This window comes from Lotus japonicus, chromosome 3 (genome assembly GCF_012489685.1).
Source record: "Lotus japonicus ecotype B-129 chromosome 3, LjGifu_v1.2".
Lineage (NCBI taxonomy): Eukaryota > Viridiplantae > Streptophyta > Magnoliopsida > Fabales > Fabaceae > Lotus > Lotus japonicus.
In genome coordinates, this window is record NC_080043.1 from 35,525,328 (window position 1) to 35,550,713 (window position 25,386).

Here is a 25,386-nt window from a genome sequence, read left to right on the forward strand (position 1 = left end):
TATCCTTCACCCTATAATAAGGCCCAACTAATAATTTCAAATCATAGAATAACATGTTATATTTTATAACCACGTTATTGATTTTTTTAAGAAAAATTTCTCACGTTTTTTTTTTTTTTTTTTTTTTTTTGATAAGCAAGAAAAATCTCTCACGTGGGTACCTATTCTAGTAATATACTGTATTACAGGTCAACTTAGCTCAACTAATTTTTTTTTGATAGGCAACTTAGCTCAACCAATGATTACCATTTTCACCTCATCTTTCAAAAAAGAACATTCTCATCTCACAAACGCACTGTCCTTTCCCTTCCCAGCAAAAGAGAAGCATGGTTTCTAAGTGTGAGATCCTACTTGCCTTTGCAATATGCTTGCTGTTTCAGTTTCACTTGTCATCTCAGCTCCAAACCAAAGTTGAACAGCTTCCTGGCTTTCAAGGGCCTCTTCCATTTCAACTTGAAACAGGGTCAACTCCATCTTCCATTAATTTCTATAATCTTCTATTTTTGATGAATTCATAATTCATTAATGTGATGTGCATTTGACAGGTATGTGGGATTGGGAGAAAATGATGATGATGACATGCAAGTGTTCTACTACTTCATCAAGTCAGAGAACAACCCTCAGAAGGACCCTCTTATGCTTTGGCTAACTGGTGGTCCTGGTTGTTCTTCCTTTTCAGGCCTTGCCTTCCAGATAGGTATTTATCAAAATGCAACTTTGTTTTCGTCAATTTTCGTTGCCTTGTCATGAATGCAGGTCTGAATTTGTGTATCACATTGATAGAAAAACAGGATTAGGCACAAATATATACTCTTAAAATTTGAATTAATGGATTCTAGCAATGCTCAAACTTGTTGACTGTCAAATAAACCCTCTGTAATGACCTCTAGATAAATTGATACTTGACATCTATATGCTGAGTTCTCTCATGGTGCATCTGATACCTGGTCTGGATCAAATCAGAACATAAATAAGGGAACCAACTGCGCTATATTTTGAAACTTACCTCCATCTATTTCTTGTTAGTGGTAAACCAATTATCTTTTGGACACTTTTGATGGAAACATCCTGAGCGAAGAATTCAGTCTATTTTTATGTTAGAGTATAAAAGTATCTCACAATATCTGGGTTGTATCTTAGAAGTTAGAACATCTTAGATTAACTTTCAGGACTTGTTTCTGTTTTTCTCAACATTTTACGATTTGATTTCTTATTTAATTTGTATTAGAAGTCTATTAATATTATAAATAAGAATTAGGGCTGAGTCTTTTATTCTAAATTGAAAGGTACTCGACAACGCAACTGTGATAATATGGAGAATGATTACACTAAGATGCCATGTTGACACTGAAGCAGATATTTGAACTCCTAACCATTCAGTTATTTCAGCTTCACCGTACTCTTTTTTAGGTACCCATTGGCTACATAGGATTTACATTTTTGCTGCTGCTGATTTCGCCACTTTTCACTTAGGCTACAAATTAGCTGAAGGAGTGTTTTTTGCATAAGTAATGTATGTCAGCCTTTGTGGCCATGCCCTCCAACGACATGCCTATCCCCTTAACCTCTCTTGCTACATCCAAATGTAGGACCAAGGCCTAGTTCATTGAATTTAAGCAGTAACTTACACTATTATTATTCTCATGCCTTACTCTCCTTACTAGGTCTGTATAAGTGAATAACCAGATGACTCATTATGCTTATCAAAAAAAAGATGACTCATTACAATAATTTTTCATATTATAGCCTGTCTGGTATAGATTTTGCACCAAAGTTTGGACAGCAATGTTGTGCTTTCGCTATTTCATTGTGTTGATTAAGGTTTTCACTAGAATTAACACTACAAAAAGTGATCCACTTAACAACTTTCCTAGAATGATTCTCATCAATTGGGTGTAATAGGTCCACTTAAATTTGAAATCAAGGAGTATGATGGGAGCGTGCCTAATTTGGTCTTGAGGTCACAGTCCTGGACAAAGGTATAGAGTGCATCCTTAATAATTTATCACTGATTTCATTTATAATGCGTGTAAGTTGTGTCTAGATAGTTGTATAAATAAAGGGTGGTTTAGTGCTTCTGATGCTAATGTTTTTTTTTTGTCAGTTATGTAGCATTATTTTTGTAGATTTGCCACTTGGAACCGGCTTCTCATATGCAAAAAATGTCACTGCTCAACGAAGTGACTGGAAATTAGTTCACCATGCCCATCAATTTCTCAGGAAGGTACAGTTACTACTTACTATGCTTATGTTCATGTAGATGTCATCCTGTTTTTGTTCATGTTTTACTTTGAGAGAATCAATCTTCAAAATATAGCTAAAATAACTCATGTAGTTTTGATCATTCTCGTATCAAGATGCAATAATTATCTCCTAATCTTTCTAGTGGCTGATTGATCACCCGGAATTTCTTTCAAATGAATTTTATATGGGAGCTGATTCATACTCTGGCATTCCTGCCCCTGCTATTGTTCAAGAAATTTCAAATGGTGAGAAGTGAGAACTCTTAAATGGTTCAATTTTTAAGATGAATCAGTTGTTCATGTAATAGGTAATTTCTTTGTAACTTATAATGACGATGGGTCCATAATGACAAACATGTAAAAAGGGAAACATACGCTTAATTATGATAAAGCTGACTGTTATTTTTCAATTTCATTGATTAACAGGAAATGAAAAAGGTCTCCAACCATGGATAAATCTCCAGGTTTCCCATCATTTTATCTGTCTATGCTTTACTACTGACAAAACATATCTAGAAAGTGGGTTTTGATACCCCAAAATACTATTTTCGAAAACTCTCAAATATATAAGCAAGTTTTTCGCCTTTTCGAATGGTAGGTTTAACAATAACTCTTATCATGTGAACTATGAAACCTAAGTGGTCTTAGGCCTTGTTTGGAAGAGCTTATCTTATAGCATAAGCCCTTATGAAACTGTTTGAGAGAACTTATGTAAATAGCTTTTGACTCACCTATATGCTGTTTCGAGCTTATTTTCGTAAGTTGTTCAGCTTAACTTATGAATAAGAGTTTATGCTTACATGTAATATATTTTCATCTTATTTCAACAAATTTCTCAAATTAGCATATGAACTAGTGGTTATCTTTATATTCTCAGGGATATCTGCTTGGGAACCCTATTACAACATACAGAGAATTAAATTATCAAATCCCATTTGCTCATGGAATGGGTCTTATTTCTGATGAACTCTATGAGGTAATAGTTTTATTTTCCTTTTCATGTTTAGTATTGCTGATGTGTTTGTACTTGAATTTCATAGAGTCACATCAGCAATTTATTTATAGTTCATTTTTAAAAATCACGTTAAAAGGAGGGCTGATGATGATTAATCTTCTACCATCTATGAACAGGCACTGCAGAAAAACTGTAAAGGAGAATATCAAGACATAGATTCCAGGAATGAATTGTGTTCGAGAGATGTTAAGTACTTTAATGAGGCAAGTAATGACCATCCCATCTTTACTATGATGATCATCTCTGCTCATTTTATTCAGCTCAGTTGAGCTTGTTTGCTGTTGCACCTGCTATGGCCAGGCCCAGGTTTGGCAAAGTCTACAATAGGAAGCCCAAGTCCACTGGCATTCTGTCAAATGACAAGGCCTTCTAGAATGTTAGGATTCCTAAATAACCACCTGATGAGGTGTTATTATTAGTAGTACAGCTAGGGGGGGGACCACTAGGGAGTGAGAGGAATATATGTTAGTTATGGTGAGAGAATGAGGTAGGCTTGTTTTTGGGCTTAGGATTGGGAGAGAAGAGCACTCTCGAATTGCTCTGTTTATTTTCCTTCGTTTCTTGTATTCTCTAACACAATTTCTGGGTTTCATACCAGAAATTCAGTATAATCAATACAATTTCAGTTCCAGTTTCCTTCATATTTTCTGGTACCTAACATTGGTATCAGAGCTCCCGATCCTGAGGGAGCTTTTATGGTGGTTACGCGAGCTGCAATGGAGTCCAGAGTTGATGACCTTGAGCGATCTGTTACCACGATGAAGGAGATGGCCACGGAGCAATTTGAGGAGCTCCGGCGACTCATCATGAATCGGGAACGGAGGCGCACGCGAGGAAGATCGAACACACCCAGAAACCGGCGACCATCGCGAGACAGAGAGCGAGATCGCGACGCTTCGTCTTCGCACTCCGGGTCGCGAACCGGGTCGCGAACCGGGTCGCGTACCTCAGACCACAGCAGGGAGCGATTCGATCACCCCCATCGCGTCCATTTGCGTGCTGTGACTGGAAGAAGGGTCGACATCCCCATGTTTGATGGAAGCGATGCTTATGGGTGGATTAATCGTGTTGAACGGTTCTTCCAACTCAGTCGTGTAGGGGAGGAGGAGAGGTTGGAGATGGTGATGATTGCCATGGAAGGGAAAGCACTGGGATGGTTTCAATGGTGGGAAGAGCAAGCTGTGGAGAGAACCTGGGAACCTTTCAAGCAAGCCTTGATAAGGAGATTTCAACCCACCTTGGTTCAGAACCCTTTTGGCCCTTTGCTTAGCATTAAGCAAAAAGGGAGTGTCATGGCCTACAGGGAAAGCTTTGAAGAGGCAGCAGCACCCATGAGAGGTGCTGATAGGGAGATCCTGAAAGGAGTGTTCCTTAATGGATTGCAGGAGGAAATCAAAGCTGAAATGAAATTGTACCCTGCTGCTGATCTTGCAGGATTGATGGATAGGGCCTTGTTGATTGAGGAAAAAAATTCTGCTCTCAGAGGAGAAAAAGGAAAGGATGAGGACAAACGTGGGTGGAAGGATAAGGGTGGGTTTGGAAGCAAATCTTCAAGTTATGGGGGAAAGCACATAAGTTATAATTCCAGTCATCAGGGGAAGAACAATACTGGACAGGAAACCAAACCAAAAGAGACCCAGGACGATGGAGGGAATGAAACTAAGAACCCTGAGAAGAAGTGGCAAGGGGGACAAAGACTCTCTCAAAATGAGTTGCAAGAGAGAAGTAGAAGAGGATTGTGTTTTAAATGTGGTGAGAAGTGGGGAAGAGAACATGTGTGTGCTAAGAAACATTTCCAATTCATTCTCATTGAGGGAGATGAAGAGGAAGAAGAGGAAGACATATTTGAAGAAGCTGAAGATGGTGAGTTTGTTTTGGAGGGCAAAATACTGCAATTGTCTCTTAATAGTAAAGAGGGCTTAACATCTAACAGGTCTTTCAAAGTTAGAGGAAGACTTGGAACAAGGGAAATCTGGATTCTGGTAGATTGTGGAGCAACCAGCAATTTTATCTCCCAAAATATTGTGAATGAACTAGACTTGGCTGTTGTAGCAACCACTGAATATGTGGTGGAAGTTGGAAATGGGGCCAGAGAGAGAAATTCAGGAGTGTGCAAGAATTTGTCACTGGTAGTGCAAGGAATCCCTATCACTCAACATTTCTTTATCCTTGGGCTTGGGGGCACTGATTTAGTCCTGGGAATGGATTGGTTAGCCAGCCTTGGGGACATTGAGGCCAACTTCAAAGAACTTATTATTAAGTGGAACCTTCAGGGCAAGCAGTTTGTGTTACATGGAGAACCGCAGGGTAATAAAATTCAGGAAGCTTGCAAAAACATAAAGAGCACAAGGAAGAACAAAGACCTGGATTTCTGTCTTTCTCATGAGTTTGTAGAAGGTATCAACATAGCAGTAGCTGAGGTCCCTGCTGAATTGAGAACCGTTATTGAAAAATTCCCTGTGGTGTTTCAAGAACCTCATGGGCTGCCTCCTAAGAGGCCTACTGATCATGCTATTATACTGCAGCAAGGAGCAGCAGCACCAAACATAAGGCCCTATAGGTATCCATTCTACCAGAAAAATGAGATAGAAACTCAAGTGCAGGACATGCTCAAGAATGGGATTATAAGGCCCAGCATTAGTCCATTCAGTAGCCCTGCAATTCTAGTGAAGAAAAAAGATGGAGGGTGGCGTTTCTGTGTTGACTATAGAGCCTTGAACAAGGTTACTATACCAGATAAGTTCCCTATACCTATAATCGATGAATTATTAGATGAGATAGGTTCTGCTGTTATCTTTTCTAAATTGGACTTAAAATCTGGTTATCATCAAATAAGGATGAAAGAGGAGGATATTCATAAAACAGCTTTTAGAACTCATGAAGGACATTATGAATATCTAGTAATGCCTTTTGGGTTATCTAATGCTCCTTCAACCTTTCAGGCCCTCATGAATCAGGTTTTGAAACCTCATTTAAGGAAGTTTGTTTTGGTTTTTTTTGATGATATACTAATCTATAGCAAGAGTTTAGAATTGCACATGGAACATTTGAGGTTGGTGCTCCAAAGCTTGCAGGAAAATCACTTAGTAGCTAATAAAAAGAAATGTTCATTTGGCCAACCAGAATTGGTCTATTTAGGTCATGTAATCTCCAAACAAGGAGTAGCTGCTGATCCCTCTAAAATCAATGACATGCTGAATTGGCCTCAACCCAAAGAAGTGAAAGGGTTAAGGGGTTTCTTGGGTTTGACAGGGTATTATAGAAGGTTTGTGAGGAATTACAGCAAGTTAGCTCAACCTCTAAACCACCTCCTCAAGAAAAACAACTTTGAATGGAATGAGGAAGCCAGTCTAGCTTTTGCCAAATTAAAGGAGGTAATGACTACTGTTCCTGTGTTGGCAGCACCAGATTTCAGCAAGGAATTTGTGCTTGAGACTGATGCATCAGGAAAGGGGCTTGGAGCTGTTTTGATGCAAGAAGGGAGACCAATTGCATTCATGAGCAAGACTTTATCTGACAGAGCTCAGGCAAAATCAGTATATGAAAGAGAATTAATGGCTGTGGTTTTCGCAATCCAGAAATGGAGGCACTATTTACTTGGTAGCAAGTTCCTAATCCACACAGATCAAAAGAGCTTAAAGTTCTTAGCTGACCAGAGATTGATGGGTGAAGATCAGCAAAAATGGGTTTCCAAATTGATGGGTTATGATTTTGAAATCAGGTACAAACCTGGAGTAGAAAACAAAGCAGCAGATGCCTTGTCCAGAAAAATGCAATTTTCTGCCATCTCATCTATTCAGTGTGAAGGCTGGAATGACTTAGAAGAAGAGTTATTGGCTGATGAAAAATGTAAAAAAATCATGCAAGAGCTATTGACACAAGGGCAATCTCTAGCAGGGTATCAATTAAGGAAGGGAAGACTATTTTATAAGGACAGAATAGCGTTACCAAAGGAGTCCAGCAAGGTTCTCACCATACTCAAAGAATACCATGAGTCTGCTCTTGGAGGCCATGCAGGGGTCTTTAGAACTTATAAGAGAATCTCAGCTCTATTTTACTGGGAAGGGATGAAGATGGACATTCAGAAATTTGTGCAAGATTGTGAGGTTTGCCAGAGAAACAAATATGAAGCATTGAATCCAGCAGGTTTGTTACTACCTCTTCCTATACCATCACAAGTGTGGTCTGATATTTCTATGGATTTCATAGGGGGCCTTCCTAAGGCAATGGGGAAGGACACCATCTTTGTGGTGGTTGACAGGTTCACCAAATATGCCCATTTCATAGCTCTCTCACACCCCTATAATGCTAAGGAAGTGGCTGAAATATTCATAAAGGAGGTAGTAAAGCTACATGGGTTTCCCAATACCATAGTTTCTGACAGAGACAGAGTTTTTCTTAGCACTTTCTGGACTGAACTCTTTAGATTGGCTGGAACCAAACTGAAATTTAGCTCTGCCTACCATCCTCAAACAGATGGGCAGACCGAGGTAGTAAATAGGTGTGTTGAAACCTATCTCAGGTGTGTGACAGGAACAAGACCTAAGCAATGGCCAAGATGGTTGTCTTGGGCAGAATTTTGGTATAATACCAACTATCATTCTGCCATCAAAACCACTCCCTTCAAGGCCTTATATGGGAGAGACCCTCCTGCTATCATCAGGGGAACTGATTCTGTCACTTCAGTAGAGGAAGTGGAGAAGCTTACTGCTGAAAGGAACCTTATGCTAGATGAACTCAAGGAAAATTTGGAGAAGGCTCAAAACAGAATGAGACAGCAAGCAAATAAACATAGAAGAGACATTCAATTTGAGGTAGGGGATCTTGTGTATCTCAAGATTCAACCCTACAAACTCAAGAGTTTGGCCAGGAGGAAGAATCAAAAGTTGAGCCCTAGATACTATGGTCCTTATCCTATAATAGAGAAGATCAATGCTGCTGCTTACAAGCTTCAATTACCAGAGGACAGCCAAGTTCATCCAGTATTCCACATTTCCTTGCTCAAAAAAGTAGTGAAGGAGGGGATCGTCAGCCAACCATTGCCCAAAGATCTAAATGAAGGGTGGGAGCTTCAAGTAGAACCTGAAACCATCTTGGATGCCAGACAGAATGACCTTGGAACCACAGAAGTTCTAGTGAGATGGAAGAATCTGCCAGCTTTTGAAGATTCCTGGGAAGAATTGGACAGATTGATAGCACAATTTCCAGACCATCACCTTGAGGACAAGGTGAATCTTCAAGGGGGGAGAGATGTTGCACCTGCTATGGCCAGGCCCAGGTTTGGCAAAGTCTACAATAGGAAGCCCAAGTCCACTGGCATTCTGTCAAATGACAAGGCCTTCTAGAATGTTAGGATTCCTAAATAACCACCTGATGAGGTGTTATTATTAGTAGTACAGCTAGGGGGGGGGACCACTAGGGAGTGAGAGGAATATATGTTAGTTATGGTGAGAGAATGAGGTAGGCTTGTTTTTGGGCTTAGGATTGGGAGAGAAGAGCACTCTCGAATTGCTCTGTTTATTTTCCTTCGTTTCTTGTATTCTCTAACACAATTTCTGGGTTTCATACCAGAAATTCAGTATAATCAATACAATTTCAGTTCCAGTTTCCTTCATATTTTCTGGTACCTAACATTTGCCATGCTAGTAAACTATTATTTCTTATCCTCAGTGTCTTTCAGGAATTAATACGTTTAATATTTTGGATAGCAAATGTGAAGATGATTCGCGTCTCTGGCGGAGATCTCTGACGCAGAATTTGGAGGCCTCTCTTAGTTCTCATCTCACAGTGCCAGAATTAAGCTGCCAAGTAATTTTTGCATAACTTGTATAGATCCACGCACATTTTTGTCTATAATATGTTTCAAATTTGATTTCCTCACTCTCATTTTTTGTAGATTTATAGTTTTTTCCTCGCCACTAAGTGGGCTAATGATGAGAGTGTTCGCAAGGCGCTGCATATTCGAGAGGTTTGATGTAATAAACCTATCATATTATATCTAGTGGATTGCTAATGCTGCCTAACAATTGGCAACAAATACATAAGTCTATGTTCAATTACAACATTTTGTTCTTAGCGAGGGGTACTCTTTTTCCTTCACTAGGTTATCCCAAGGGGATTTTTCCTAGTAAGGTTTTATTGAGGCTCTCCCTAAGTTCTCTCTTCCTTGGAGGGGATGGGGGTGGGCTTGCAGCGTGGTTTCTCTTTTACTCTTTAGGCTGTTCTTTTCTGTAATTATTTCCTACGTTTTTTCTTCTTGTTTTGGGTTGAAGTACCCCTTATACTTCTATTCAATATATATCTTCTATAGCCTATCAAAAAAAAAATTACAAATAGACCATTGAAGCCAAATGGATATCATTTTAGTGTACCTAACCCAGTATATTGCAGGGAACTATTGGGAAATGGACACGTTGTTACACTACTGATTTTGAGTATGATATCCATGATAGCTTTGAGTTTCATGTAAATCTCAGTGCGAAAGGTTACCGTTCCTTGATTTACAGGTGAACAATTTCTTATTCTAAAGATTTTATTTCTTAGAAAATTGATGTTTTCCCATATGTGCAGTGTTTTTCTTTTAACTTTCTTGGGGCTGTTCATTCAACTAGCTGATTTCATATGGCAATTGTTGTGTCCTTGACAGTGGGGATCATGATGCAGAAGTTCCTTTCATGTCTACTCAAGCGTGGATAAGGGCTCTAAATTACTCCATTGTGGACGATTGGAGGTCGTGGCTTGTTAATGGCCAAGTCGCAGGGTATGCATGAAACTTTAGTCTTGCTTAATTTGATATTTTTCAGTTACCAGTGAAACCAGATAGCAGAATCCGCATGAAACTCTTCAGTTCATGTACATTGTATGGGGGAAAATTACTAGAAAAGGAGATACATCTTAACCTTACTTTCCACTCACCATGGATGTATAAAGAAATCCAAATCTTTAATCCTGGATGAAGATATTTTGTCCCCTAATGGTGTGTCAATAATTTCTTGTCCCACCAATGAAATCTTGTCATGTAAATTAAGAAAAAGACATGAGTAGTGCAGTTACAAACTTACATGGTGATTTTTAATTGACATATCAGATTTTATTGGAAGGAAAAAAATTGATACTCCATTTGCGAATCTAGGACACATAATCTATCTGTATACTAGCTGGTGAATAATTTCTCACTCATGCAGATACACGAGGACTTACTCGAATCGAATGACATTTGCAACTGTGAAGGTAAGAATATTTAATTTTTAAAGAACCATTGCTCTTCTGTTTTTAAAAAAAACTCATAATTTGGTAAAATGTTTCAAGTTTCTTTTGGGATTATCTAAAATCGATTTTTGTTTGATTAATTGCAGGGTGCAGGACATACTGCTCCTGAGTACAAGCCTGATGAAGCTTTTGCCATGTTCACTAGGTGGTTATCTAACATGCCTTTGTAACCTAGTAACTAAGAGTATAGAAACTTGACAGTCAATGTTTAAACGTGCTGTGTATTGAGTGAGTAATGTAGTAGCAAATAAGCATCCCTGTTATAGTGCAGTGTTTGTGGATTGGCTCGATTTGTAAGAGTAAAGCCATCCTATTGAAACCTTTATAATTTTCTTATTTTATCATTGAATTGGTTTGATTTTAATTTGAAATTAAATTCTGATCCAAAACTATCAATAGTTGTTTAAATTGGACCCAACGATTGTCAGTCGTAGTGGTTAAAAGTTGTTGTTTGAACTCCTAGCCTAGGTCAAGTCGATCCTAGGAGTTGCACATTTGAGTAGACATTTAACATTTACCATACACATGTTAGAATTATGGACAACATCACATGATGTTGACAGCATCACATGATGCTGCCACAATATTGGAGTTGTGGGCACCACCGTATTGTAGATCACAATTTCAAAACACAACGGGTAGGGGTGTTTGTGGTTTGGTTTGGACCGGTTTTGGGTGAAACAAAAAACCGATCCAATCAAAATTAATTGGTTCGGTTTCGATTGATTGTTAGAAAAAAAATTCCAAACCGATCCAATGAGATGATATCGGTTGGGTTCATCGGTATCACAACTTTTTTTTTTTTGGTAAATATCAATTATACAACTTTAAATATATAGCAAACACATATGATTCGCAACTTAACATTGCATAAAAATGACAAATCAATAACTCATAAATCCATAATTCATAATCAACAACTTAAGTACTCAACAATGTAGAAATGCTTAAAATAGTGTTTTTCTTAGTACACCGAAAAGAAAAGCAATGTTTAGTATCATTACAAATTAATAATAGAAAACAAAAAACATAATATGTCTAACAAACATAAAAAGTTTAACATTAACAATATTTCTTCAAAACATTACTTTAATAAATACCTATATATATTTAAATATTTTATAAATAAATATACATCATCGGTTCGGTTTATCGGTTCATTGGTTTTTAATTTTTCAAACCGTGAACCGAACCAATCTTCATTGGTTTTTATCGGTTTGGATCGGTTTTTAACCGAATAATAAAAAAAACCAATCCAATTACTTTGGTTCGGTTCGGTTTGTTGATTTCATTGGATTGATCCGGTCCGATGAACACCCCTAACAACGGGTGCAATAATCTTATCAAACAACTATGCTTTAAGTCTTCCTACAAATTATCTTCATTCTTGATCTTCATTATGGAGTAGATTTAGAGAAAGTTTAAAGGGATTAGGAGTATTTTAGGATAGTTATTGAGCTGGTGATGAAAGAAAGGTGCATCCCTGTGGAACAATATAATACTTTGTTCATGTACTATAAAATGTACCATTTTAGTCGTAACTGTTTGTTATGGGGCATGTTAATCAGAAATGAAGTTCTAGTTTGAAGTTAATGAATCACCTCTACATAAGAGTGTAAAACCTTGAGTTTCTTGTTAAACAAATGTTCAGTTTACAAACTTAACATTAAGGCTATGTGAGCATACAAAAGCATATTTATGTTAAGGGAATGATCCATGTATATTTAAAGAAATCTTCAACTAAACATGCATAATATCTTAATTTTTCCAATAGTCAAAACAGGAGTTGGTAAAAAATAAACTGACAAATCAACTCCCACTAGTTTTTTTAATAATTTTGTAGTGATTATGATTAATTGCCACGAAAACCACCAAGTCCATTGCAAGCACATGTGTCACGGCACAAGCTTGTTTACACGTCGGAATCAAGACAAACGTGATAAATGAAAAACTGAGATCACCCATTTCATTCTCGGGTGATGGTGAGATCGTATTTTCATGCTTCGAAGGTTGGGAGAAAATTGCAATAATGTATTTCAATGCAACAATTGAGAAGAAATAATTTGTGTGGATCCAAAAAAACACAATTTGAACACGTTTACTTCAACATAAATTCACATTGAATTCAAAAGAAATCTAAATACACAGCTGATAGCCATGAGACATATCCGGCGGCGCTCTAAGCGATAGAGCCAAAATCAATTTAACCATATATTACAAGAATTAATAGAGGTAGCTGAGTTGGATAGGAAGCTTGAGTCATACACAGATCAGAACTTATCTGCTTTATTTTTCTTGTCTGTTTATCCAGTATCAGGAAATAACAACACGTGCTGTTGGCATGTTTCAATTTTGGATTCTTTGCACCCAACACTCAAAAATCTAAGAGAAAAAGAAAAGCTTAATCTAATTCAACATCTCAATAACATCATCATCAATAAACATGTCAACCTGTGTTGGGAAATTCCGAAGATGCGCCTCTTTGGTTTCCCGGAGGAGATTCTCCACCACCACCACCTCCTGCACTCAGAAGGATGCAGCTGAGCAAGGTTTGAAATCAATGAACCTTTATTCTGCCATTAACCAAGCTCTCCACATTGCCTTGGACTCTGATCCTCGGTGGGTACCCTTCAATTTACTTGTTTTATCAGTCATAATTGTTTCTAACTTTTTGAGTTGCAATCTTTTGATTTAATTTTTTTCCCTTTGTCTATTAGATATGTTTTTGAGTTATTGCAGTTAGTAAATAAAATTGGGTGATGAAATGGTTTGAAAGTGTCATTATTTTTCCAATTTTCTTTCTTTTGGTGAGTATCATTTGAATTGTGCCCTTTTAAGACTGTAAGGTAAAATTGATTGTTCCAACTGCAAAATCACAGAAAAGAAATTGGGTTAGAGATCAAGGGGGGAAGAAACATTCAATTCAATTGTAATATCTAAAATCATTCCAAGTTATTTCAAATCCTGGGCTTATTTAGTTAGTGTTCAAAATTTGTTCTTTACTTTAGATTTTGAGCTTCAATCAGGGAGTTGTATATCTAGGATCTATATAGTATTGAATTGGGAGGATTAAAAATAGTTGCTTGTAAATCCTAAGTCTCAACTCCTTTATTTCGAGATTGGAATTGCAACTAAGGTTGCTATTTGAAGCTTTATATTTGAGCACCTGAATGGACAAAAACTGTTCCAGTTTTCATCATATATTATATATCTCAGCTTTGGCATGCTTCTTTTAATATGAGTTCAATTGGTAGACCACCAATCTGAGATTGATATCAAGTGTCTCTGTTACATGTCCTAATTTAAAATTTTGTAAGTTGCAATGTTTTAAGTCGTTTTTTATTTTCAAATTTCACTGTTTGAAACAGCCAAACTACATCTGTGGCTTATTTGATTCTATATTTGTCAACATAAACATTCTGCATGCATCCTTATCTTCTCTTGCACTTCATCCTAGTGCTTATGTTTTCGGAGAGGATGTAAGCTTTGGTGGGGTCTTCCGTTGCACGACTGGATTAGCAGATCGATTTGGGAAAAATAGGGTTCTCAATACTCCTCTCTGTGAGCAGGTACTTAATTATGTTTTTCATGATGCCTCTGCACTCCCTATTTTCTTCCTCTTCTCTTCCCATTTCCCCTTGTAAATTTATATATTTAAGAAGTGTGGAAACACCATTCTAAAATTTCACAAGCCACAAGAAAATCCTAGCAATGGAACAAAAGATGAAAAAATACTTTTGTATGCAAAAAGGGCCGGGGAAAAATAAATAGAGAAGATCATTTTCTAGAGCATGGTTTGGTGTAATCTTCCCCTGCAATTGTACCCTAATAATTTGATTGGCCGGTTTACTGAATTTCTGGTTTTTTTTTTTTTGCTAAATTTCTTTCTATCTATTCCTGTAATTACTATTCCCTAACCATTATCTTGAAAATTGTATACTGAAATGCTACTGACAGGGTATCATTGGCTTTGGCATTGGTCTAGCAGCCATGGTGAGTCTAAGAGGTTAAAAAGTTCACTTCCAGTTTTTCCATCAATCCTTACTACAGTCTGATATGATTAATATGGTTTCATATATCTGAGTTTAAGCTCTTTATGTATTTTTCATGGCAGGGTAATCGCGCCATAGCAGAAATCCAGTTTGCAGACTACATTTTTCCTGCTTTTGACCAGGCATGCTCCCTTCACATGGCTTGGTTTAGTCAAAGCATCTTTTGATCAGTAATTGACCAATTTTTGTTTCCAGATTGTCAATGAAGCTGCTAAATTCAGATATCGGAGTGGAAACCAATTTAATTGTGGTGGTAAATTTCTTTTACTGGTTTAGTGTTATAGTTACTGGCTTATCTCTATTTTCACTTGTTGCGTTAAAAACTTTTACACATTTGTATAGGCTTAACAATTAGAGCCCCTTATGGAGCCGTGGGCCATGGTGGGCATTACCACTCTCAATCCCCTGAGGCTTTCTTCTGCCATGTTCCTGGTATCAAGGTATGGTGCTTTCATTCTGACTTCAGTCTATTAACTAGAACCTTATTTTTTTTTACTATACTGTTATTGTCCCTTCTCTCGAACAATAAAGGCCACTTGCAAAAATGCGGTGTTTGACAGTTCTATAGACTATTGAAATTATAAAATGTCTAGTACTATGCGTCAAGAATCTAATTCCAGCCAAAATAGTTCACTCATGCGATTAAGAATATTATCAGGTGAACAAAAGGGGTCTGCACATATAGTCAAATAATTAGATAGAGAAAGATTGAGGAAAACTTAGGTCAAGCCATTCTATCATGAGATTTGATTCATAACTAGGCAATATGGTGTTGTTTTATCCATTTATCTGATTGCGTGGTAGGAAAAGGCTCTGGTTGGTTGTTATCTTTGTAGTGAAAACAGGTTTGAATAGGGGTAATTGAAGTCACGGATTTCACGCTAATGAAATGGATATATTCTACTGAGTTATGTACATGGATATAAGTTTCCATGGGGTTCCTTCCTATAAACATGGAAGCAGTCAAATTCATGACCAGTGACTTGCATATACCTACTGGGTGTAGTTTACTTGGAACAATGCACATAGATTTGGCTAATTCTTTGTGCACCTTGGGATATCATGAAAATTATTGTATATCTCACATTGCTTGCAGGAAAACTAAATTTCTCACTTTATAATTTTTTACATAATTGATACTTTTTTTTCAACTGCCTGAATAGAGTTTCTTGTATAGGTGGTTATCCCTCGCAGTCCGCAGCAAGCAAAAGGATTGTTGCTATCTAGTATACGAGATCCAAATCCTGTTGTATTTTTTGAGCCAAAGGTTGTATTCTATTAGAATAACCTTAATGGATTGTGTGTACATATTTATAGTATGTGACTTTTGGAACTTAAATTGTGCGATTCTCGGTTTCAGTGGCTTTACCGTTTGGCTGTTGAAGAAGTACCAGAGGATGATTACATGTTGCCTTTGTCTGAGGCCGAGGTACACCACAAGTCAAACTAAATGGAAGAAGGAAAAGAAGTTCTACATAAGATTATTGACAGATTATCCTCTAAAACGCTTACTCTGATGAATATTAAAATTTGTGCTCAGGTGGTTCGGCAAGGATCTGATATTACACTTGTTGGATGGGGAGCCCAATTATCTATAATGGAACAAGCTTGCGCTGATGCTGAAAAAGTAAGTGGCTGTTGCATTGCAAGTGAAAGCGCTTAGAACATAGTCTGCATTTCTACACCATATTTGTGTTTACTTTTGATTATGGTGGGCAAACGCTGGAGGATTTCTCTTGATAGTGATACAACCTAAAATCTAAGGACACACGAAATGATTGAGGTTGGAGTTTGATGATTATTCACCCTTTTCCTGATTGCATTAGATATGGAAGGGAAACTGGTTCAGTACGCAGATTGATAAATTAGGATAAAGTAGGATAAGAAATTGTGATTAAATAGCATAAACGAGAAAATAATTTTTCACATTTAAATTATGTACATATGCCTAATAATTTGTGATGTAAATCAATATACTCACGAATTATAATTATCCTATATATTTAGGAATCCTGAACTATTAAAAAATAAGAGAAAATAGGCAAAAAAAAATGAGCCCATTAGTTTATGTCATGTAAATGAATGCACAATAATGATACTTAGATACTCAAACAGAGTAGACACCCTATTTTTCTCTCGATCTCTCTTCTTATCACATATCTATCATATAACACATTTATTACTTCTCTCTCTTCTCTTTCTTTCTTACTCCGGGTGTCTCTTGAATGTATGTGCTATGTAGATGTCTACGAATCATTGTCCGTTAACACATGTCAAAGTGAAATTGTTGCCTAATGCAGCTCAGTACAATGTCAATTTTGGAATGGGGTTATTCTATATTTTTCAGTTACACTCAGAGTAAGCAGGAAAATAAATTACGTACTGTTGTTCCACCTTGCACAGAATCACCAGTCCATCTTGTTAAGGATAGAATTGTGATTTGAGCATTTTGGCTTGGATTGGAATCATCATCTTAGCTATTTTTAATTCAATCAAATATAAGAATCATCGTTTCCATCCTATGAACCCAGAATGTCTGTCAATGCACGCAGAAAACTAGCTAGTAGAAGATATGGTTTGTATTGAGAAAAATATTATATTTCATTATACTTGTACTTGATCTTATTCATTAGAGCACAACAATATGTAGGGATTCTTTTCCGATGTATTAAAAAAAAACAATATGTAGGGAATCTAACTAAAACAAGAGGATCTCATTCACAGGTTATCTTATTTTCTAATGACTTGACAACTTTACACTACTTAATCTCAATTTATAATTTATGCATTTACTTCAGAACAGAGGCTTAATATTTCTGTAAAAGAAAGTTTGACATTATTAATTTCCTATTTCTATGATAACTTATAACCTGCATTTGAGGAATTTGATTCTTATCTAGAAATCCAGATTTTTATATCTATTGAATTGTAATTTTGTTATGAGATTCTGCAGGAGGGAATTTCTTGTGAATTGATAGATCTGAAGACACTAATTCCTTGGGATAAGGAAACAGTGGAGGCCTCAGTTAAGAAGACAGGAAGACTGCTTGTAAGTAAATTGTTTATTGTAATACTGTAATTTGGTTGGTGTTTCCTTGCTTGATGCATTCAATTTACTGTGTAGGTTAGTCATGAAGCTCCTATAACTGGAGGTTTTGGTGCTGAAATCTCGGCTTCCATTGTTGAGCGCTGCTTCTCAAGGGTATGCTCCAACCTTTAGTTCATAACTCCATGTACAAATTTTTTAGGCCAACATGATATAATTTCCGACAAGCTTGGAGACAATTTTTTATTGCTATTTCCACCACACTCTGCCCCTATATCCTAAATAGCCAAATATATCTTTGATAATATCATGAGAAAATTTTAACTTGTCATCACATATTTGCATGTGAGAAGATAGGGATATATATCCTAGTGTAAGTCAATTCCAAAAGAATACTATCATCACATATTTTTCGTCAATCAAATTCTACTCTCAACAATAGGGCTATGTTCATCTTCATTAGCATTCTCACAAACATGTAAAATCTCAAAATTCACCACACCCAAACTGGAGAGCAAGGAAGAACACTTCACTCGAGATGAAAAGGAACAATTGGACCTAAAAACCAAATTTATAAAGGCTTGGGTGTTTCTTTAAGGTGTAAAACTGTGCATACTTTTTATTTGAAGCAAACTTCAAGGAAATGGTTATATATATGCCTTGAAGATTAGCCAAGTTCAACCAGGACATGTCTCAAGCCTGTCTTTCTGTTTTGTGGTACAGCTAGAGGCCCCTGTTGCAAGAGTTTGCGGTCTAGACACTCCTTTTCCTCTGGTTTTTGAACCCTTCTACATGCCAACCAAGAATAAGGTAACTTGTTTATCTTCATTCTGTTAAAATGTTTTATATATGAAATGGTGAAATGCGGTCTCGACTAATACGAGCTTCTGTCAATCATTTGATGCAGATATTGGATGCAATTAAATCAACAGTCAACTACTGATGTGCTTAATCACTTTATCTTGGCCATATATGTGATCTTAGTGCAATCATCATATGATCATGTTCTTGGTTAGGGATGCATTAGTGTGACGCAGATCATTGTATTAGGGGGAAACTCAAAATTCATCTTTCCCTATTGTTCATATGCGAAAAATGAAAAATCAACAAAAGCACAATGGCAATGTACATGTAATGCTTTCAACTTTCTTGTATGATGGCCTATGTGCTGAGAAATGTAAAATGTCTCCATTAGTAATTCTCTCACAATAAATGGATGCTTTCCTTTGAACTGTGATAGTGATCACTGAATCAAATATGTACAACTTGTGGCACAGTAAATTTGGACTTCATATTTGTATAGCTTGGATAATTGCAAGCATATTTTAGGTCGACCTTGTTGAGAAAGAATTCCTATAGCAGACACCGGTTTCAGTGATGAAAGACTAGGTAAATTTTGGCTTGGCCAAAATGGACATGCTGATCATTGCATGTGTAAGTGTCCATTTCGGACCCTGTGCATCTTGTGTTTGTTAAATCTCTAATTGGTAGCTTTCAATCTATGCACGTATGTGCAAGAAATACACCAACACAAGGGGGTTTTAAGACTCTAAAATGATCTGAATAGTAAGTTTCATGTCAATAATACTCTTTAGGCCAAGTTTTAGGTGAACTCAATCATCAATTCATCATGATTCATGGTAATTGAGACCTATTGTTTTTTGTCAAAGAGTTCACTTATTGCTGGTTCATTAATTTGAAGTGTTTTAACATTTTTCTTGTAATAACCTCTAAGGCCTAAGAAACCACAAAATTCAAAAAAAGAAAATTAGTAGGAGGGCCAATCAAGCATAGCCTCGACTTCTCCTTGATCCACTTGAAGGTGTAACAATTTGACCAAGATATTCCAACTCCTTACGCCCCCACCCAAAGACATTTCCTCATTTTATGGTAAATTGATGTTGCCTAAGTATTTGAAAAGCTGTCCTAACATGTTCAAATGGATGTTCCAACGAGGGCTCTATACTTTGATGCCATCAAAAAAATACTAACAGTTTTTTTGTAACAGCGATAGACTATAGAATTCGTAACAACTTGCAAAGGAGCATTGTTGAGAAGGTATTATCAAACTCATTATGACCATTATAGGTAGGAAATGCAGTTTTATGAGCATGTCGTGATGCATTTGTGCCTGATGAAATCCTGAACTTAGACCAAGGTTGGTAAAATAGGAAGGCATCATTGTGCACCATTCTTAACTCTACTTGACCCTGGACAGATATTGACCCAGAGTTAAAGGAATATACTTAACAAAATAATTAGATTTCTCATTCTGAATTCTGATATTCCCAAACTTCAGGTCCAGTTCTATCAGCATGATGTGAAAGTTATTTATATGAGAAAATTTAATATTTAATGAGTCGAAAATGTAGCAAGTAGCAACATCCAGGTTTTGCTGACAAAATTGGAGTCTATAGTTCACTGGAAAAAAATTATCATGGCATATGAAATCCAACTCCACCTAAGTAATATAAGAAGAAAAGAGAGAAAAGCGTGACATATAAGTGTCTGTGATAGAAAAATAAGAGAGAAATAAGAGAAAGTGAGTGGAATTGAGGTGAGAGAGAAAATGGTTTCCAAGAACTGTATAACCCAAAGACAAGAAGGCTTTCTCTTACACCACAGTTCATCATCCACTTGCCAAATCAGCTCCAGTCCGCTCAGATTTCACCATCCCAAAATTCCTCAAGAGATCTGTAGCCCCCATAAGTTTCATGGACAAATGAGGCACCCCTGAGTAATCTAGCCTGCAATGAAAACCACTGTCATAAAACTGGACTATGTTTCCTTAAGTAGATCTTCAACATCATAATAAGTAGGGGTTTTGCAAGATGTCTAAAATCTAGTCATATATATAGTTGATTGATGGAAGGGTTTCCTAATGATTTCTTTAAGCTTTACAACTTCACAGGTAGAGCAAAATATAAATTTAGTTAAAATGATCATGTCTCAAAACTAGAAGCACTGAGGGAAACCACCAAATACTTACTTGTTCAATCTCAGAAAATTTAGCTAACAAGTCCTCAGGTATAGTCCAGTCAAAAACATCAAAATTTTGTTTTATCCTTGCTTCATTTGTACTTTTGGGAAGCACACTATTGCCCTTTTGCAGTCCCCAGCGAAGTGCTACCTGAGCAGGAGTCTTGCCTAGTTTCTCCGCAATCACATTTATAACTGGATGGTTGAGGACATCACTTTTAAGCCAGGTTGTTCCAGGGGAACCCAGAGGTGAATATCCCTAAACAAATGCAATTAAAATATCACAATTTATACATAAAGCTTATGAAAAAAAAAACAAATTAAACTTCAAAAAATTCTGATAACAAAAATAATGGCTTGTGTCAAAATAACAGGAAGCCCTTGTAAAAATAGCAACTACAATGCAGAATCAAAATAAAGATCATCCGATATCTGTGAACTTACAGAGAGGTGGACACCTTTGGATTTGCAGAAATCACGCAGTTTGTCCTGCTGCCATGATGGATGACACTCCACCTGATTGACCGCAGGAGGAATCCGAGCAACCTCCAGCAAATCCCCCAGCTTCTTGGAGGAGAAATTACTGACACCGATAGCTCGTGCCTTGCCAGAGTCATAGAGTGCTTCCATTGCCTTCCAGGTGGCAGGTATGTTAGGTTGTACAAGATTTTCAGGCTTAAAGCCCTGTGATCCTTTCTTCATTGGAGCAGGCCAGTGGATCTGAAAAGGCAGAATCATCAGTTTACAATTGAGCATGTCATAAATAAATTAAATTTTAACCCACCAAATTCTGAAATCATTAGATGACATGAATCTTTCATACATTGGAAAGATAACATAATAAAATGGAAGCCCCTAAACAATGCAGCATAAGCAGGATGTGTAGAATTAGTTTCCCTGGACTAAAGATACATCTGGAGGATAAACATAGTTTAACAACTAGCTCCCAATTATTTTGGAAGGACAGTTTAGGAAAATACACAGCATTTCCCAAACCAATATGCAGTCTGATAACCACAAGTCCTGGCTATCAAATTATTTTACCTGCAGTAAAGGATGGCTTAATTACCTATAACTTCATAATTAGAAGACCACATCAAAAGGCTATTGCTTAGAAATCCATATTTCAGAACTCTCACATCTCTAATCCAAATTTTAAACAAATTAAAGCTAGACTAAATAATCATCTGGTTTCAACCAGGACAAAAATGTAGTAAAAACATCGACGATGCATAAGCATTTAATACTAAACAATTTAAGAGAATATCTGGAGATTGAGTGATGTTTACATACAAGATACAAGTCAACATAATCAAGCTGCAAGTCCTTCAAAGTCCTGTCCAATGCTAGCGGTACATCTTCTGGGGCATGATCAGTATTCCTGCATATCATATTTAATCATTGGGTTTGAAATCAAATCCATGAATCTACAAGCATCATTAAGTTAGCTCAAATTTGGAAACCAAACTAATTATTCTAGAATCTAGAACAAACCAGAGTTTAGACGTAATCCACAAATCCTCACGCTTCACTACACCATCCTCAAATAGCTTCTTCAATACAGAGCCAATCTGCGATGGAAAAGGGCACATGAAATTATCAAATATCACTTTTAGAGTTCTTTGATCGGCGACTACTATTGAAAATAATTACATTTTGATGTTAAAATTAATTTTGTTTAACAAAATTCGTGTTTGAATACCTTTTTTCCATAGAGTAAAAGCTTACAAGTGACTTACATCAAAAGTAATTCTATCTTTTCATATAAACAAAAGCCATTTTTTAAACTTGTTTTTACAATACCATTTTCAAACATAAATTCGTTCTCTCAAATTTGATAATACCAAAACCTAACATTACTAAACATTAAAACAAACACATCTTAATCGTTTACATCAAACAGCTATTCAAATCGATATACCACGACACGAAATGAACTCAATAGTCAATACTATCAATCAACTAATAGTGAAAATTACCTCCTTCTCATTGCCATAGATTTGAGCGCAGTCAATGTGACGGTAACCAATCTGCATCAAATTTCATTAATCAAAGATCACTATATCGAATTTCAAATTGTAGTCCTAAAACAACATATAGAGAAATGCAAACAGAATGAATGAGAAACCTTGATAGCAGCAGCGACAGCTTGACCGACGACGCCGGGATCGGACTGCCAGGTTCCCAAGCCGACGGAAGGGATCTTGGCTCCGGTGTTGAGTTGGAAGAATTGAATCTCGTTCGACATTTTCTCGCACAGAGAAATGCAAATGCTTCTCCTTCGGCTTCGTTTTAGAATCTTCTTTTCTGCAGGCGCTAGATTCCGGAATATTTTGCTCTGTCACTTTTTGCCGACTTTTATACTTGAGGGTGTCAGGGTTTTGGAGTGCATTTTTCATTAGGGTTGACAAAATGGGTCAACCTGCCTTGTCAGAAGCCCACCTCAAAGGTGTGAATCCGCTGTGTTAGGAATCGATTTTGGTTTTCGGTGTCATCTCATGCCTTTTGTCATCGTTTGACTTCTCGCAGTTTCGTCTCCGCATTTTCCTTTAATTATACCTTTGTATTTATTTATTTACCAAAAATGAAAATGAATTATTAAATTAAATTTTTTATTCCAAAACATAATTCCAATAAATATTTGGACACCCTAATCTACAAATCTAATCCCAATTTAAATTAAAAAATTCAATTCAAATTCAGAATCCTAATCTACCTTAGTCTCTTCTTCAACGGTGGAAGCTCATCTTTATTGTCACTCACTTCGCCTTCGTCGATCGTAACCTTACTGCATGCAGTTGCCTGAGGATTGAATTGAAGCCATTTGCGAACTCCTTCATCTGTCTATGAAGTACAAGATTCAATCATTCAGCAACACCACAACGATTTTCGACAACTTCGTCATTGCTCCAATATTTTGGTCGGTAACACCAATTCTGCGAGTCCCCGAATGATAGCTCAAGTGGTAAGAGGTAGGGATATAAGGGATGGGTGGGGTGAGGGTGAAGGGTCCCGGGTTCGAACCCGGAGGAGGGACTAATTTACTAACATTTCTAACAACTAACATTTGCCTATTAAAAAAGCACCAATTTCGCGATCACCACAAAGACCTCGACCACCGCAACAAACCTTAACGGAATACAACCTATATCATGACTAAGGTGCTCTCTCGTTGTTTTCACTCCTTTATTTGCATTACGAAATTTTGTTTGTAATGTATTTTAATTGTCTGATTGGAATTAACTGGTTGATTGTGAGTTTGTTCATCAATGCATTCGCGAAATTAGCTTCAAGGCTTACAAATTCCCCATCTTTATGTTGATATGTAACTTTGTGCTAGTCTCGAGAAAATATCTACTCATGCCCAATATGGTTTCATACTATGAGAGAAATGCTTTCAAAATTTATGTGGAATTAGGGAATGTAAGACCCTGAAATAAATAACTAGTTTATTTATTTAATTTTCATATATTAATTAGTTAAGTGTTTATATTCTACTATTTTTTATATTATTTTCTTGACTTAAATTTAATTGCGAATCATGAAAATTATTTAAATGAGAATTAACATTAAAATATTATATATATATATTATATATATATAATTATAGTCACTTCGAATGCTGGTCCGAGTCATATTCATCCCCGACTACGATTCGGATTACACGAAAAGTGATTTCCCACTGCTAGAACACTTATTAAGCCCTGATTCAAAATCGGAGCGGGAATAAGACCCGTCAGGGTATTGTTTGTGGATGTGCGTGCAATTCCGGAACTTTCGGCTGTAATATTGCTAGGGTTTGCTTTCGGAACCCTGAAGGAGAATTATTTAACCTCCGTAGAGACTTTAGAGAATTTCGGGCCACAGATAAGAGTGTCCGGGATCCTTGCGGAATTTCAGTCCGCTTAGTCTTGACCCTTTTTCCGCAAGGAATCTTTTCCGCGAAGGAAGTTTTCTCATCGGAGAAGATTATCTTAATCAGTTCTCCGTCAGATTTTGGAGCAAACTGCTTCCAAAATATTTTCTCACTTTTGTGAATCCGGGGCAAGTATCAACCTTTTATGGAGGGATACTTAGCTTAAATGAGTGAACAACAATATGAAAATACTCGCACCCACTCATCTTTTTTTCCCTTCTTCTCTATTTAAAGAGAAAAAGTACTATTCCCTTCCCATTTTCTTGTCTTGGCCATGGAGTAGAGAGAGGAAGAGAGAAAAAAAAAACATTATTTCTTCTTGGTTCTTGTTGATCTTGAGAGTGAATCCTTGGAGCTTGAAGGTGAAGTGCTTGGAGGTTGTCAAGAGCTTCTCAAACCGCTTTATCATCTTTTTCTTCAACACTTTCTCTTGTGTTTTCTTGAGTTGAGGTTAGTCTTGGGCCCAAGCTTTGAGTTGATAGGCTTGGGAGTATATTTCGACGGTCAAAATGTGGTCTTTGATCGATATAGTTTGATAGTTGATGCATGAAAAAGTTGAAAATACCCAAAGTTAGCAATTTTTAGGTGTCTAATTGTGTTAGAGCTTGATGCATGCTAAGGGTCTTCACATTTATCGCTCATATAACCTTTAATTTGAGTTGTATGGAATCAATTTTGGAGAAAGCACAATTTTGAGTTTTAGGGATTTTTAATCGGGGCTTTTTTATTCTAGAACCTTGGAAGGAGTATATGCATGCTTTAAACTCTTCTTATGTTGCTGAATTTTTGAAGAATACAGCTGGTTTAATTGATCACCTTATTGTGTATATGACATGAATTGTTCAATAACTTGCTTGATGAAAATC

General features: G+C 36.8%; 3 protein-coding genes across 3 annotated transcripts; 2 read left to right on the plus strand and 1 right to left on the minus strand.

Moving 5' to 3' along the window:
* Positions 1 to 225: 225 nt before the first annotated feature.
* Positions 226 to 10,916, plus strand: LOC130749756 (serine carboxypeptidase-like 11). The gene is made up of 14 exons (XM_057603130.1): positions 226 to 463; positions 546 to 697; positions 1,903 to 1,979; positions 2,105 to 2,224; positions 2,387 to 2,489; positions 2,670 to 2,707; positions 3,121 to 3,219; positions 3,375 to 3,461; positions 8,929 to 9,066; positions 9,155 to 9,226; positions 9,649 to 9,764; positions 9,905 to 10,018; positions 10,443 to 10,488; positions 10,614 to 10,916. The coding sequence occupies exons 1-14, from the start codon at positions 327 to 329 to the stop codon at positions 10,695 to 10,697; spliced, it is 1,383 nt and encodes a 460-aa protein (XP_057459113.1). The 5' UTR covers positions 226 to 326; the 3' UTR covers positions 10,698 to 10,916.
* Positions 10,917 to 12,773: 1,857 nt separating this feature from the next.
* Positions 12,774 to 18,959, plus strand: LOC130749758 (2-oxoisovalerate dehydrogenase subunit beta 1, mitochondrial). The gene is made up of 13 exons (XM_057603132.1): positions 12,774 to 13,146; positions 13,985 to 14,096; positions 14,485 to 14,520; positions 14,642 to 14,701; positions 14,775 to 14,832; positions 14,922 to 15,019; positions 15,757 to 15,846; positions 15,940 to 16,008; positions 16,120 to 16,206; positions 17,533 to 17,628; positions 17,704 to 17,781; positions 18,349 to 18,435; positions 18,533 to 18,959. Exons 1-13 carry the CDS (start codon positions 12,971 to 12,973, stop codon positions 18,566 to 18,568), a joined length of 1,083 nt encoding a protein of 360 aa, XP_057459115.1. The 5' UTR covers positions 12,774 to 12,970; the 3' UTR covers positions 18,569 to 18,959.
* Positions 18,960 to 19,994: 1,035 nt separating this feature from the next.
* Positions 19,995 to 23,112, minus strand: LOC130749759 (NADPH-dependent aldo-keto reductase, chloroplastic-like). Its single transcript, XM_057603133.1, has 7 exons — positions 22,733 to 23,112; positions 22,584 to 22,634; positions 22,099 to 22,175; positions 21,898 to 21,985; positions 21,049 to 21,324; positions 20,615 to 20,863; positions 19,995 to 20,372 (listed from the first exon to the last, which is right to left on the minus strand). The coding sequence occupies exons 1-7, from the start codon at positions 22,850 to 22,852 to the stop codon at positions 20,286 to 20,288; spliced, it is 948 nt and encodes a 315-aa protein (XP_057459116.1). The 5' UTR covers positions 22,853 to 23,112; the 3' UTR covers positions 19,995 to 20,285.
* Positions 23,113 to 25,386: the final 2,274 nt, after the last annotated feature.